General features: G+C 44.5%; 1 protein-coding gene across 2 annotated transcripts in view; it reads right to left on the minus strand.

Annotated features, from left to right (window-relative positions):
- Positions 1–12,156, minus strand: part of CHPT1 (choline phosphotransferase 1) — a 21,513-nt gene extending 9,357 nt beyond the window's left edge. For both annotated transcript variants that reach the window (XM_069003026.1, XM_069003025.1), the window contains exons 1-3: positions 11,828–12,156; positions 2,546–2,693; positions 1,557–1,698 (exon numbers count right to left, since the gene is read on the minus strand). In XM_069003026.1, coding sequence (XP_068859127.1) covers positions 1,557–1,698; positions 2,546–2,693; positions 11,828–12,070 — 533 coding nt within the window. In that variant the 5' untranslated portion in view covers positions 12,071–12,156. The remainder of the gene's footprint in view (positions 1–1,556; positions 1,699–2,545; positions 2,694–11,827) is intronic.
- Between the last annotated feature and the right edge of the window lie 248 nt (positions 12,157–12,404).

A 12,404-nucleotide genomic window follows, 5' to 3' on the forward strand; every position in this document is an offset into this window, starting at 1 on the left:
AACAAAATTGGGAGCCTTGAAAAAAACTGTGACCTGTTTTCACTGGACAAAAATAAGTTACCTTGGAGAAAAGTTGTGTCTATTTAACTTAAAACAGTAACCATTGAACATTAGGCCACTCTGAACTGTTTGCACTATGCACTATCATTATGTTTAAGTAGAAGTCACCAAGTTTTTAACAAAATCTTTATGTGGTAAAGGAGTCCCAGTGACTTCCTGATGTGGGGAAATCATTCTCAGGCTTTATGCAGAATAAAAGGCACAGAAAAGCAGCCATGTCTGCAAAATGCCAGAGCTCATGGTCTAGTCCACCTCCCTTCAGAGCAGCCTACTGTCATGGACAGAAAGTATCCTATTTCAGCCATCACTGTAAAGCACCTATTTTTGTTTATAGTTTATTAAAAAGATTAGGATGTTCAGGCAGGCAGAAGAATTATAGTTTGTGTGATAAAATGCATTACGAGCAAATCAAAAAGAGCTCAGAGACAAGCCTGCATTTGATGCACTGTGCAGGGACAGCTGGTCACCATGTGGGCTTGGGGATGCACAGATTTGCTAAGGTGCTTCTAACAGGACAGAGCTAAGTAGGACTGTGAACAGGTGACTTAGCAAGGGACTGGGATTAGTAGAAAGACAGCCAAAACTTATTTCCAGTTTTGCTGTCACAGAAGTCTCTGACCTTTTCCTCTTTTCAGAAGTAATTATACTAAAGTGAAGCTCATTGCTTAAAAACAGCAAAAGGCCGTGGCTAGGCACCACCACAGCTACAGGAGAGTGCAGCAATCCCCACCCTATTAGAAGTTAAATTTAAATTATTATTTTCTACATGAATTTCATGACTTCTCCTCCTATGCTGCAGTGAAACAGATAAAATTTCTATCAAGTCATGAACAGCACCACAGCAGTCTCTAGAACTGTGACCTAACACAAAACCTCAAGGACATCAAAGCCAGTATGAGACAGATTAAACGAAAGGCCCTCATATATATATGGGGTAATTCTTCAAGCATTGCCAGATGATATGTGGAACTCCTTGAGGATGCAATGGGTGCAGAGAGTTCATTCCAAGGAAGACTGAAGATATCAATGACAGGGAAACCCATTAGCAGGGGAATTTCTCTAAAATGCATGTGGTTTAGAGTCCCCTGAGGCTGAAACTGTTCTGTGGCTGGGAGATTAAAAAGGGAGGTACCCAGCTTGCTCTGTCCCTACTCCTACACAGGGCACTTGTCTGCAATGTAAACAAGACCCCTCTGGCCTGAGCCTGCATGGTGCCTGTATGGGTTCTGACAACAAATCTGCAGATTAAAGTGCCAAATGCATGCAAACAAAGCATATAGAGCTAAAATCAGCTGCTAAAAGAAAAAGTTCTCAGTATTACGCAGGGTTTCAAGTGCTTGTCAGGTAAAACACAAGACTGCTAGATTGGTAGGGAGATGAGAAAGAAGGCGAGAGAGAGAAAGAGAAAGCAGGGAGTAAACCAAGAAGAAACTGAAATCAAGGAGCTAGCAGTCTCAGACATTAAGGCATATGTACTTCTAAAGATACCTACTTACTTTCCAAACCTTAGTATGCCTGATACATATGTCTGCCAGTGAGCAGAATAGAACATGAAAAGTCCCACAAAACAACAGAAAAACAACCAGTCAGGATTTGTTCCTAGTCGGATTGCTATGCAGGATCCAAGGACAACAAATACTGAAAAGCAGAAATGAACATGTTAGTCATATAGCCTCTTAGCTTGAAGTTAAGAGAAATTAAAAAAAATAAACTAAACCACAGGACATTTTACATTACTCTAACAACGTAATGCTATGACTGATACTTTACAGAGTAGCTGACCCTCAAGGACAGTCCTGGCAGGAGACCAAAACACAGCACTCCTTCCCTGCCAAGACAGGGCCCCGCCCTCTAGCCTACAGTGGTTGTTCTCCCTCCTACCGGCCTTGTCATCTCGTGTTCTTTGCAACACTGACAATTTCAGCTGAAGAGCCAAGCCCAGGGAGACTGGCAGCTGCACTTCTCTGGGAAGCAAGGCATAAAGAAGCTACCAATTCCCAGGGCAACTGTTTCAGCCATTGAGCTTTACAAAACAACAGGCATTGGCACCAACAGCAGCAAAATATGGAAAGTGAAACTGAGCAAGGCTTACTTTTTAAGGACTTACAACTTTTTAAAAACTAGATCTTCTCGGGAATATAAATTACCCTTCTCCTACGTGCCAGGCTACCCTATTACCAAACCGATACTTTGGCACTTTACTCCTAAAGTGGAGTATGTGAAGATGCACAGTTAAGTAGGAGCAGAATACATCTTACCCAACATTTGCCAAAGGAACTTCTGAAATACCCCCCCTGTTACTGGCCAGGGATGCAAAGGTCAGGAGATAGTGAAGTTATTCTAAAAGACCCTGTTCCAAACAGGAGTTTGGACTAGATGATCTCCAGAGGTCCTTTACACCTTCAACAAATCTGTGATTAATCAGCTTGTCTTGAAAACAGGTAACTTTTATAAACTAGGATGGGTGACAGTAGGTTAAGGCTACCTGTGGAAATAGAGTCGCAACCATGATCAAAGAGTTCTCCTAGAGGAGAACTACTGTTTGTTCTTCTGGCTTGCTTCCCATCAATGGCATCCAGAGACTGGTAGATAAAAAGTCCTATTGCACCCAAGATGTATGCCCAAAAAGGTGCCTGAAAGAGATTCATATAAAAGGTCACCAAGTAGTTCCCAATTTCTCAGCTGATAATCTGTTTCATTAAAGATAAAATAATGTTCACCACAAAACTGTACTATACTGTGCTTTTTTTTGCTTAATTAATGGACAAACCAAACACCTTGCACTAATTTCTACATGAATTGTAGTAACTACTGCAATGAACTACTCCAGATACACCAGTGGAACACAGGTCCTTCTAATTATTTAAACAAAAGCAATCCCAAAACTTTAGCCCCTCTTCTGCATCAACTGATTTACTTTTCTACCTTAAACCCACAGTATTTCTATAATTATTTGCATTCTTTGTGCTGAAAAATGTTATAAAAATAAAAATCATCTTTAAAAAAGAAAGTAGTAGCAAGGCACTTACTAAAGCTCTCAGCAGTTTATTTGAGAGGTGCTTGAATGATTTGCTCAGATTTACGGCATATAAACATAAAAACCCACTACATATTTTACTAAAGGCTTCAGCCTTTAGGGAAAAATATTTTTTCCAACACACAAAATTGACTACCTAGGCACTTGGGACAGGGCTTAAAAAATTAAGAAATTCACTAAATATGAAGGAGAAACTATCTACTTAATATACACTATCAGTTTCAAACCAAGCTGTTACATTAACACCACTCTTAGCTTCAAGGGAACTGTTCTGCAGACAATCGTTTCAAAAGCACTGCTTTCATATGCACAGGCCTTACGGCTTTGTCTAGGAATTAGGCTTTGTTAAAAATTATTTAAAAGAACTTTGAAAAGCACAGGCAACATTTTTGCCTCATGTACTTTCCAGAGGTACCTTTAGTATTTAGAAGCACTGTTCACGAAAACAGAGTCAAAATCAGGTAAAAATGCTGGAAATACAACTTGCAGGTTAAACAAGGGAACAGCCAGACAGCCACAGAGCTGAATCCTTTCCCACTCCCTGCTCAGGGACAGCTGCTCTGGTGCTGCTACATCTCTGCAACTCCTCTCCTGCGACACAAATTGCTCAACATGTGTACATGTATTTCCTAAGCCCAGTAAAGGCTATTAAGCAGATTTAGCCACCAGATCAGACCTCAGTGTGCTGAGATTTGTCCACACTCAACTAAACGCAGTGTTGCTGCTGGGGAAGAAGGGAAAATGGCAGTCATCTGTCCATTCAAAGGCAGCAGTAAGAATGCAGACGAGGTGAGTTGCTCCTCCAGACATTCTGATGTCTCATCATCATTGTCCTGAGCTAGAAAGTTACACCTCCAGTTAGACTGGTCACAAAACACACAAAGCAGCAACATGCTTAAGGAAGGTCCAGTTCTGAATAGCATTTTTGCTGTTATTTAAGAATTCCTCATGTATTCCAGTCTGGCTGATACACTGCTATCAAAGTCAAATGGTTGGCTGCTTCACCCAGCTTTGAAGGAAAAGACAGTCAAAGAATCAGGAACTCCAGCTTTAGCTGCAAGGTCTGGATTTGTATGCACATGAAAATCTAGAAAACTCAAAACATTCTTCAAAACTGACAAAGCTGTCTTCTGCCTTAATCCAAGGAAACCAAGAAAAATTTTTATCACAGATCATGTAAGAAGTCTTAAACAGGGAAAAGAGGATGAAGAGATATTCTTATTCCAATGGACATTTAATATACTGTTATTTGATAATTCCTGCAAAGATCACACTATAGAAATTTAGGTCAAGTGAAGACAGCAATACATGTTTGATGTTTACTGATGGAATTAGTTGAGTTACTTAGCCACCTTCTCCCATTTAGTGTCTAGTTACACAAAGGAATCTTGTCTTGGGGCATGGGGTTAAAGCAGGGAGGGAATTTTTAGCCACCATTTGAAAAAGTTTCACTCCTCTAATGAAGGGGAAAGGATAAAGCTTGTGGAGAACAGGAGATGACTGTGGCTACCCCAGGACTGTGGATCACCAAAAGCCCCATGGAGGCACAGAGAACTCAAGGGTCTCTCCTGGCACAAGGTCTCACTTGGTCCCACATTGTGCAGAGGGGCTGCAGCTACCTCCTCTTTCTTTCCACCCTTCAAAAACAGAGGGCTCTAAGTCATTGCTCGGGTACTACAGAACGTAAAAGCACAGTTAGGACATTGTTGAAGCTAAGATAATTTTAGTTGTGATATAATCCACACACTAAAGTCACCACAGTGTATACACTGGCTTTCAGAATAACTTTGTTATGTGAAGAATAACAGAGAATCTCAAACATGGCAGCTCCAGACCTATAAGCAGAAATGCCATGAGAAATCACTAGTTTCACTGTTGTGAAAAGACATTGCCAATTTTATTTATTTGAAAGCCATTGCCAATTTTATCATTAATATTTCTGTGAAGTGCCACAAAGATCACCTGCAGAGTTTTATGAGGTGTCCTTACTGCGACATACTTCTATTCATTATGAAAAGATAGCTTGAGATCTACATTTAGCTTCTCGCAAAGCAAGTGTAACACAATATATGCAAAAATAAACAAATACATCAGCTTTAACTCAAACTTTTCCTATTAGGTCTTTTTGACAAAGCAATAGCTTTTGTCCAGTTGCAAGTTATAGTACAGGTATGATCATTCAGGCTGATCCAAGTCTGTTTGCATTAGCTCCTACTGGGGCAAATCAAAGCAACAGTCCCTCTAGTTCCAAAACTAAAGCACTCGGCCCCTTGCTGATCTGGAAGAAGGGTGAACATTTTCATCTGCCTGCCAGTAAGGATCATCTGTATCCATTAGCACCTGTAGCAGATGTATTAGCATCCCTACAGTTAAAGAGAAAGGAGAAAGATCCTAGTAAGAGCAACATATGTCAGAGAGCTTAGAAACACTATCTGGAGCATTTCATCCCTAGGCCGTCAGTTCAAATCTAACCCAAAGTGGTAAGAACTAAAATTCACTTGTGATCAACTATCATTTAGCAGATTAAATGAATGTTCTAATGTTTTAATTGGTAAAAACAGAGTTTTCCAAATCACCAAAAGTTCCTAATAATCATGGATTTTCTCTGCTATCTTCCCTCTCAATCCAGCTCCTGTTGCTGCCTCCTTTGCCTTCTCACGTGCCTGGCTGTCCATTCAGGGATGTCCCCTGATGGCTTCCCACGCTGGACCCAAGTAGTTTTCAAATTAGAGAAGTGGGAGCATCTGAGAATGCTGACATGGCTGAGCAGAAAGGTCAGGAGGCTCCCAATAATCATCAGCTTTTCACTGATGAGGTGTTTATTATCTCTGCCCAAAGTTATATCCTGCCTAAGCAAGTGCGTTATTTGGCCAGAGCTAGATGCTGCTCCCATGGAACTACAAGAGAACAGAAACCTGAGGGGAAGGAGTCAGGGAGGGAGAGGGGGATGCTTCTCTGCTTCAATTCAAAATGATGTCTGAAGATAATACAGCCCCAGAATCCTGTCACACACAGATTTGATACAGTAGAACTGGTCATCTACTGACCCAGAGCATGTCAAAACAAAGCCATATACATGTAGTGTTTGACAGGTATGTGTGACATGCCTCTCCTTCAGGAAAAAATGGGGGTTGAACAGCAGGCGTTCTTCTCCTCCCATGATTCCACCCCACAAAAGAGCACGGACAGCTACAAAACACTACACGTATCAGGGGAATCCTTTAGAACTTGTTTCAAGCAAAGCTCTCAAGTCTGGAAAGTTCAACAGGCCAAGCGCTTGCAGTATTTAAAGATTCAGTTTCCCTTAATTACTCATCACGTTTAGCCATAATCTCACTTCCTCAATCCACGGCTAATAGTTTTGCCCTAGTTTACATGGCCCCTCTCTGGATCAGATCCAGAATAGAGGGAGACATTTAGACTGGACTTCCCCCTCTTCTTCCCCCTGAACATGGATCATTTCCCACACTTCAGCACAAAGCACTGTGTGCAATTATACTAATAGCAGGATAAGGGAAGGGGCTGTTCAAACCTGAACTAGAGCAGGGAAGACAGCATGGATGAAAAAATAAAAATAATAATCAAATAATTGTACCATAGTCCAAGTGCATTTCATGCATACCAAGGACTCTCTGCATTCCTTTAGCGCCCTCATCTCTCCAACAAGCCCTGTCTGAAAGAGCTCCCATCCTTCTGTGTCAGGATTCCTGGATCTTCTTACTTCATGCCAAATAACCTCCTTCTCCCATTCACAACTGATCACTCTGTTCCTCACTCGTGGGTTTTGGCTGAATTTCCCACTCCACTCAGTGCTTCACACTTCTCTTCCAAGTCAGGTAATGCTTTTTCCATCACACTCTCCCCTCCCACACACATCCCTGTTCATGCCAGCTGCTCCAGTTCAACGTCTTTTCTACTTCTCTACTCCCTCTCCCACACAGCTCAGCTGTGCCCCTGCTGTTTACATAATATGATACCTGTCAGTATCTTCCCCTCATTTTTGCCCTCTGACAGGCCTCTTTCCTTTTAAAGGCAATTCAGCTGTTTGCTTGGGTTTGCTGTTGTTTTTTAAGTTTTTTAAAAAGAGAGAGAGAAAGGCAGAGACAGCATCTCACCAATGTTCCTCTCCCTCCAAACAACTGACAGTAGAGCCAGGTGAAGTCACCCAGACCTTCCCCTGCTTTTTGGTCTCTGTTACAAATGTACTGTGGTATTGGCTTTTTGCATGTTCCATAATTGTTATGAATGTATTGTGAGGTTGATTTTTTTCATGTTCCTTAATGTTAGAAAAGCTTTGCCTAGGTTCTGTAATGTAATGCTGTAGAATGTCTGTAGTTTGGGTGGTCAGTTTGGGAAGGATGGAGGGGGTCTTCACATTCCTGGAAAATCTTATCAGAAGAAAAGAACCCAAAACCAGATGGAATGGAGCCAAGGAAAAAGATAAGACTGATGATACTCAGCAACTCCAAAGAATTCATGAATTATGCATGACGGTGATGAAGACGAAATAAGCGATGTACTTTTAAATATGATCTTTTGGATGTAAAGGTGTGCCTTTGGATCTCTGCCGAAGCACCTGGCTGTAAGACCCTTTTTGCTGTTGTCTCCTAATTGTCCCTTTTATTAAACTTTCCTTGAAATTTTACAAAGAGTGAACCTCGTTTTTCACAGTCTCAGTAGATGCATGGCTTTCTGAACAGCACATTTCAGCAAGGTATGACACCCTTTATAAACTCACTACACCATTTCTTGAACAATTGGACAGAGCTAGCCATCACAAGCCTCCCTTCCTTCCCTTGGCTTTCTGCAGGAGAACCCTTGGGCCCCTGCCCCCTTTTCCTATCACTGCCCAAACAGCAAATCCGTGATCCACACTTTTCTCTTCCTGTCTTCCTCTGTTCCCAGTGATTTGCTTAGATCATGCTCGAAGTGCTACAAGATTATTTTTCAAATAGTTATAATTCAGTACGATGTCATAATTACGGTTAATGTGCGCTTCTGTCTAAAATTCTAGCTTCTCAAACCATTCTACAAGTCTATGACTTTATAGAAGAGAGCAGATTTAGACTAAATAGAAGCAAGATTTCTTTTTTGATGATGAGAGTCATGAAACACTGGCACAGGTTGCCCAGAGAGGTAATAGATGCCCCACCTCTGGAAACATTCAAGGTGAGACTGGACAGGACTCTGAGCAACCCAATTTAGGTGATGAAAGCAAGGATGGCCTTTAAAGTCTCTTCCACCCAGCTATTCTATGATTTTAGAGATCTTGAAGGATTACCAAAGCTAGACCCCTCCACGAGCAACCACCAATGCAGAGCATCAAAGTTTCCCTCTCCCTTTAAAAAATGTTCAGTCACTTTTCTTCCTGGTTGTCCCCAAACTGGGGAGGGGTATGCAAGATTCCCCTGCAAAGCCTAATGAATTGACTGTAGCTGCTTCAGAGAAGTCTGCTGGCAGTAAAGCAAAACAATTCACTGTCCTATAGTGGGGATAAAATGGAAATCTTCACCCAGAAAGTGCTTCATTTGCTCTCTAATGCAGCAAATACACACTGCTCTTAGTTAATGTCAGCAAGAGTTTTCATTCCTAAATAATTCCTAATAAGTTTCAAAAAAAAAAAAAAAAAAAGGAAAAAGAAAAAAAAAAAGAACACAACCCAGGCTGCAACCACAGTGCAAATGCCATTTCAGCACTCCATAAACATGAAACGTGCAGGTGGTGCTCTCTCCACCACCATACCTGTATATTATTTTTATAGACTGCTGTCCTAAGTTACAGAGAGTAGGAAACTGGACAAACCTCAACAAAAATGTACCCACATGGATTGTAGTTACAACAATGCCTGAGGGGTGCAACCTGCTAAGGGCTTGCCTCTAAAAAAGAAGGCTTATGTCGAAACATGCATTTGCAGGAGACAGTGATATCAACCACGTTCCTACTAGGTAAGGAGACATTACTGAAATAGACAATATTTTATCATTCCAAAACATCCGGTGCTAGTCAGGAACAAACTGGCTTTTAGCGGCTACTGATACTGATGAAGATAAAAAGAACAGTGTATAGGGAAACAATGGCTCCACGTTAGGAGAACAAGAGAGCATTTTGTGGGTCGAGACATTAACTGCATTGGGGTTGGCAACGAGCAGTATGAAGTTGTGGAAATCACTGCAATAGGACAGAATGGAAGCTGAAAGTAAGAATTGGTTCGAAACAACTCACTCAAATGGCAAAACCATCAGGTGGAAAGTGTCTGTGGGGAACAGACAGATCCAACAGCTGCTTTCTAGCAAGTAACCCAAGTAGAATCCCTTGCAAAGAAACTGCTAAACCACAGTCTTTTGGCAGCTGGAAGGGATACTGGAGAAAGATCTCTTTTCTAAGCATCTGTTAGCAGCTACTCTCCGAGGGATTTCAGTGACCAGTCTTACTTGTTTTAGATGGTTTGTACAAACATCAATACTTTTGTGTTTTCAATAAAGGCTTAACCAAAATGGCTCACTTAAGACTGGTTAGGGAATAGAAAACAATCACATAAACCAACTCAAAAAAAACCAAACCAACAAAAAAACCCACCAAAAACCAAACCTGCTTGTTCTTTTATCCAAGTCTCCAGTGCTCCTACCCTATCCAAGAGAATATGACAAGTTCTTCTTTGCCCATCAGGTAATCAAGACATGTTCATGATGGAAAGAGGTGCTGTTGAAGTGCACTAGGGTATTAGTTCAGTCTGTGATTTCAATCATCTTCAATGTAATTTTCAGCTCCACCTACCCTTTCCAGCCTACAAATCCAAGTCAAAACTACGAAATAGGTATTACAACAGTGCATGCAGCACCTATTAAGTGTTGCAACAGCTTTAGCTTTTTTCAAAAAGCTGTCCAGAAACACGACCTTACCTCAGGCAGAAGACAAGCTGAGTCATTAAGCAAGCGGGAGAGAGAATGATGCTTCTAAGTGATGCAGCAAGAGAAAATCAGGACTATTCTCACAGAGCAGAGGCAACAAACAAAACAACAGGATGAGTCTGGGTTCACACTGCATATTTAGAAAGGATAGATTGGTACCTGAACAAGAAAGTGTAGTCCAAACTATAGGTTCTTATAAAATCCAGCTTCCACAATTAAAAAAAAAAAAAATTAAAAAGTCCAAACAGAAAAGTTCCTAAAACCCAGCCTAAGTTTTTCTGCAAGGAATAATTCCCTGGATCTCTGCAAAACAACGTTTTTCTTTTTGTACAAGAGTCCTCAAGGGAAAAATAACTTAAAATTTACTTTCTGCTTTTAGTTTTGCATAGCAAAGAGAAAAAGCTAAAATGAGCAGTCAGACACATAGCTAGTACATGACTGATCTTTTTATCACAAATCTAAGCTAAAGGTAGCAGTCTACAGGCATTTTAATTCTGAAACTGCTAACAGATTACCATCTGTAGTTTCCAGCCATTTGCTATCATCTCTGTCCTCTCTCTTCCTGCTGCCTGCAACACCTGAGTGCCTCTACCTGGTGATGTATATCAGGGGGGTGATTAGGGTGAGATCAAACCCCAAAGTTAATTTCGATTTGGATAAGTTTCCTTATATGTCTGCCACAAACACCTCTGTGAACACAAAGTGCAAAGCAACTAGAGAAAAAGATATGTTCTTCTGACAAGAACACTCACCAGGGTAAATCTATGGTATTAAAAAAGTCCCAACCAACTGCCAACCTCTGCTGTTAGGATTTAAACCCACCAGAACACAAGAAAAACAACTGCCACCTTTTAAGGTATTTTACCCACATAAAGCAATTTTCCCCTGATATTTCCTACCCTAACTACCATAAACACTCTGCAACAGGAAACCTGCAACAGGCTGGGAAGCTCGGATAAAGGTCCTGAAATTGTGGGAGAAACTGTAGGCACTGCAGTTCAAGTGAGAGCAGCAGCAGCCCACGTTAACAAGCCTCCAGAAGTTAAAAGCACTTCACTGTTTCCCACCCAAGGACGGGAAACATTGGAGCTACTGTCAGCTAACACATCTGCTACACAAGCCAGCCACAGCTGTGACCTAAGCGATGCCCAGGTGGCATCAGGCACGTTTCGCTGCCAGCCCTGCCCTGCTCCTGGGCACATCCCGCACCCTCCATCATGAGCAGCTGCTGTTTCTACCTCCGCGGCCCCTGGGTGACAGCCGCACTCCTGAGGAGGGTTCCGTTCCCTTCCCAGCCAGCTGCCCAAGCAGAGGCACACACATGGAATGCCGGCTGCTCCGTGGGGTAGGCGGGGGTGCCACGCACCAGGTGAGCCCGGCTGTGCCCTCTGCACCACAGCGTGCACTGCAGGCCAGGTGCCCACCACACCAAAGCCCCGGCCCCACGGGGCTCTTTGGGCAGTGAAGGGCCAGAGCTCGTCCGCTGAACCTCGTCCTTCCACATGATCCCTACAGCATTTGGGCATTCAGACCTTAACACCCATCTCCAGCTCTACCCCTGCTGCCCCAAAGGGTGAGCCGCGCGTCACCGCTCCTCTGATTTCTCAGGGCAATCCCGCAGCGCTGCCTCAGCCCTCCCTGCCAAGGGACGGGCCACGCGCGTCGCTGCGGTGGAGCCCAAAGTGACGAGGCACGGCCCCCGCGCCGGGCACGGCCCCCCGGCCCCCGGCACTGCCAGCGGGCACCAGCGGGGCCGAGCCGCGGCCCCCGCGCCCGGCTCAGTGCGGCTCCAGCGGGGGGCGGCGGCCGTGTCGGGCGGTACCTGCTCGGTGGCGCTGGGGCAGCAGGCGATGAGCGGCAGCGCTGTCAGGCAGTTCAGCAGGAGGCCGCCCATGGTGATGGCGTTGGGCGCCAGCCCCCGCGGGACCTGCTCCACCAGCCAGCCCCAGTAGGGCTGCAGCCATGGCTCCAGCAGCGAGCGCCCGGCCGCGCTGTAGCGGTGTTGCTCCAGGCGCTTCAGCTGCGCCGGGCTGAGGGGCGCGGGCAGCGCCCAGGGCACGACCATTGCCCGCACCACCACGACGGACGACACCGGGGTCAAGGAGCCGCCGCCGCTCGGGGCGGGGCGGGGCTGAGCCGAGCCGGGGGCAGCGGCGGAAGAGGCCGACGCCCAACAGCGGCTTGGCCGGAGGGGAACGGCCGCCCCCGCCTCGGCCAACGCGGGGCGAACGCCCTCGCCCCCGGCCGGGCTTTGGCTCCTCCGCCCCGAATGCGCGGCGCCCTGACGGTCCCGGCCCTGTAGCGGTACGGCTCCGCCGGCCCCGCCTCGCCGCGTGGGGTTGGGGATGCCCCGGCGGCGGGGAAGCCCTCGGGCGCCGCGGGGGTGCGCCCGGCAGGGC

Source organism: Aphelocoma coerulescens, chromosome 1A, assembly GCF_041296385.1.
Source record: "Aphelocoma coerulescens isolate FSJ_1873_10779 chromosome 1A, UR_Acoe_1.0, whole genome shotgun sequence".
Classification (NCBI taxonomy): Eukaryota; Metazoa; Chordata; class Aves; order Passeriformes; family Corvidae; genus Aphelocoma; species Aphelocoma coerulescens.